The sequence below is a fragment of the Apteryx rowi genome, unplaced genomic scaffold (genome assembly GCF_003343035.1).
Source record: "Apteryx rowi isolate R43461 unplaced genomic scaffold, aptRow1 scaffold_243, whole genome shotgun sequence".
Taxonomy (NCBI): Eukaryota; Metazoa; Chordata; class Aves; order Apterygiformes; family Apterygidae; genus Apteryx; species Apteryx rowi.
In genome coordinates this window covers 505,596-508,730 of record NW_020448786.1, presented here as the reverse complement: position 1 = coordinate 508,730, position 3,135 = coordinate 505,596, and the positions used below count along the sequence as shown (strand labels likewise).

The 3,135-nt window shown below is 61.4% G+C and overlaps 1 protein-coding gene across 1 annotated transcript in view; it reads right to left on the bottom strand.

Moving 5' to 3' along the window:
• Window positions 1-1,210: 1,210 nt before the first annotated feature.
• HLX (H2.0 like homeobox) overlaps window positions 1,211-3,135 on the bottom strand; it is a 51,577-nt gene continuing 49,652 nt past the window's right edge. The window contains exons 5-6 of the mRNA XM_026066561.1: window positions 2,027-3,129; window positions 1,211-1,430 (exon numbers count right to left, since the gene is read on the bottom strand). Of these exons, the coding sequence (XP_025922346.1) occupies window positions 2,788-3,129 (342 nt within the window). The 3' untranslated portion in view covers window positions 1,211-1,430; window positions 2,027-2,787. The remainder of the gene's footprint in view (window positions 1,431-2,026; window positions 3,130-3,135) is intronic.

Sequence of the window (3,135 nt, the reverse complement as noted above, 5' to 3'; positions counted from 1 at the left end):
CTTTAGGGAACAAAAATAAGAGAGGCAAACAAACTCCTGCTTCTCCGTGAGCCACATTGCGTCTGTCAGAACAGAAATAGTCTAACGTTTCACTGGACATCTGTCCCATGGCTTCCCTTATTTTTAGCGGAAGTTATAAACCGACCCTTCATAATAAACCTCGCGCTACAGTATGCAGCAGCGGCCCTAGAAATAGCCCGCTTTCCCGGTGCTGGAAGCAATTTGCAGGGTCTGCTCCACGCTTCGCGGGTGCCCCCTCCAGAGGCCATGGCACCCCCGTTTCCTCCCTGAGAGCGTCTTAAGAGGAGCCCAAATCTACAAGCTCCTTCCAGCTCCTTCCTCCTCTGTCTCCTGCCTCGCTGTGTCAGCAACGGTGGGACGGGGAAGGCGCCTCGAGCGCGCTGCCGTGCGCGGGCGCTGCGCGCACCCATGCGGGGAGCGGGGGTTCGTGCGCGGCACCCTCGGAAATTCCCCTGCCTGCCGCGGCTCGGGCAGAGCCTTTGCCCGCTCCGCTAGACCTTATTTTCCACTTCACCCGGCCCCTCTTCGCCTGCCACGGCCAGCAAGCTGGGCTCTTGGCTTGCGGTTTGCCCCCGCTCCCTTCTCCCTCTTGTTCGTGTCGGGGGAGGGCGGGAGAAATAGCTGAAAATGCTTTCAGCCTCCTTCGCTTGCCTCAGGTGTTTTGTTTTGCAGGGCTCCAGGGCGAGACTCTCGCTGCTGGCTGAGGGGTGGCCCCGAGGAGGGTGCCCTCCACGGATAAGCCACCCCCGGCCCGGAGGATTTCCCGCGGGATCCCTCAGGGAGGGCGAGACGCGCCGGGCCGGGCGCTCGCCCGCCTCCACATCGCCAGATGACACCGACCACTTTTCAGTCCTTCGCCTTTTTTTTTTCTCCGTCTCCCCTCTCTTCCTAAAGGTGTCACAGGCTCAGCGCCAGGCAGCTCAGTCTGGGGGGTCTGATTCACTTCGCCTGCCCTAGCCTTAGCCCTCCTGGGCAGGACCAGGCCTCCCCCGGCCCTGCGCTTACAGTCGGCGTGTTCGAAAACCGAAGTAATGGCTTTGATTAGGGTCTCGCAGAAAACCCTAGTGCAAAACCCCGTTTCCCAGAGGGAAATGACAGTTCGGTTCCTCACCGGTGCGGCTTTCGCTTTTATTGATGCTGCTCGAGAAGGGAGGAGGAGGAAGGAGGCTATCTGAGGAACAGCCCCTCGTCTTTCCCTGTACCCCAGGATCAGTGGAGCAGTTAATATTACAGCGCTTTCCTTTTCTAAGGAGAGAACCCGGAGATAAACCTGAGCGGAGCCAGCAGATCCGAGCCTGGACCCGCAAGGAGGCGGGAAGGAGTGATCCAGCCACGGGCTTCAAGCAGTTTTTGCTCGCCCTCGCGGCGAGGGCACCAGCCCAACAAGACCCGTCCGCACAGCTCCCCACCTAGAGAGAGGGAGAGAGAGCGCGGCGTGAAACCCCTCCCGGCGCAGCGCCGCGCGGCCCGCGCCGGGCCCCGGCTCCCCCGGGCCGCGCCCGCGAGCGGGGCACCGTCCCGGCGCCCCCTGCCCGCCCCGCACGGCGGCACTGTGACGTCACAGAGGGCCCCCGGGCCGCACAGAGGCTTTGTGACGTCACAGAGCGCCCCCGCCACCACCACCCTCCAAGTCCCGCGGCCGGCCTGCCGCCGGGGGCGGCCCCGCTCCGCACGGCGGGGAGCGACACAGCAAATCCGAGCAAAACAAAGCAAAACAGCCCCCCCCTCCCCCGCCCGCAGCCCCGGCTCGGGGGCTCTCCGCGCCGCCGGCCGCCCCCGCCCCTCCGGCGGCCGTGGGGAGGGGTGCCCCGGTGCCCTGAGAACGCCCCGGGGCACCCGGGGCCGCTTGATTCCGGCCGCCAGGGAGCTACAGAGTCCGCTTCGGTCTTGCATTAAGAACAAAAATAAAAAGCCGCCTTCTCCCCGCCCCAAGAAAAAAAATATTTTATATATATATATATACACACATATATATATATACATATATACATACATATATACGCACATTTGGATCTACAAATGTAATTGGCAACTTTCTCCCCGAGGCACAATTTTGCATAGTCAAATCCGGATCTTGTCATCGGCTCCGTTAAAAAAAGAAAGGGAAAAAAGGAGAAGACTGTATCGAGAGTCTTTCAAGGCGAGAAGCAGACAGTGCCTGCCTTTGAGCGGGGCATAGGAAGCTGGATCAGTTTCATCAGCCCTCTCCCCTGGTCAACAGACTGACGTGGTTACAAACCATAGCAAACATTTTATTTACAGGATATATATATATATATATATTTATATATTTTGTCAGTGCAGTATTTCTTGGCCGGATTATTCAAAGCAACACGTTGCAACCAACGAAGATGTTGGCAAAATACTTCACATTGTAAAATGTCTGAGGGGGGAAGAGGGATTTCAGAGCACATTCTCGGGGTCCCTTGCTCGGACTTTCCTGGAGAGGGTAAGGGGTGGGGGGGAAGAATAAAATTTAAAAAAAAAGAAAAAGAGAAATCCCGCTCTCCCACCGAGCAGCACGGAAGGAGAGGCAGCCGGGCAGCGCTGCCGCCCGCCTCATGCACAAACGTCCTGGGCTGGAGCTCCCCGCACCGCCCGAGTCCCCCAGCCCTCGCCGACGGGCCGGGCCGGACCGGGCGCTGGCAGTGGGAGAGGAGGGGGATCTTGCTGTGCCCCCTCGACCTCTGAGGCCCGGTGGCGGCTCGGAGGAAGGGATATAAATTAGCGCGGGGGTCCCGGGCGGAGATGCCGCGGCCGCCCCGTCTATAGGCCGCTCCGCGGGGCGGGCGGCGGCTCGGGGCTGGCGGCGGGCGGCGGTGGGGAGGGGAGGCCGGGGCTGCCGGAGGACTTGATGACACCGCCTTGGGGCTGTCTCTGCTCGGTGCCCTCAGTCCTTTCCGTGTCACTGGGGGCCATATCGAGGGAGTCCGCGTCGCTGCTGTCGCTGTCGCCCTCCGAGCGGCTGGGGCTGCGCTCGGGCTCTCCCGGGGCGGCGGGCGGCGCGCCGGCTCGCTCGGCTGCCGGCTCCTTGTCCTTGTCCTTCTGGGCCTGCGCCTCCTTGGAGTGCCGCCACTTCATGCGCCGGTTCTGGAACCACACCTTCACCTGCGG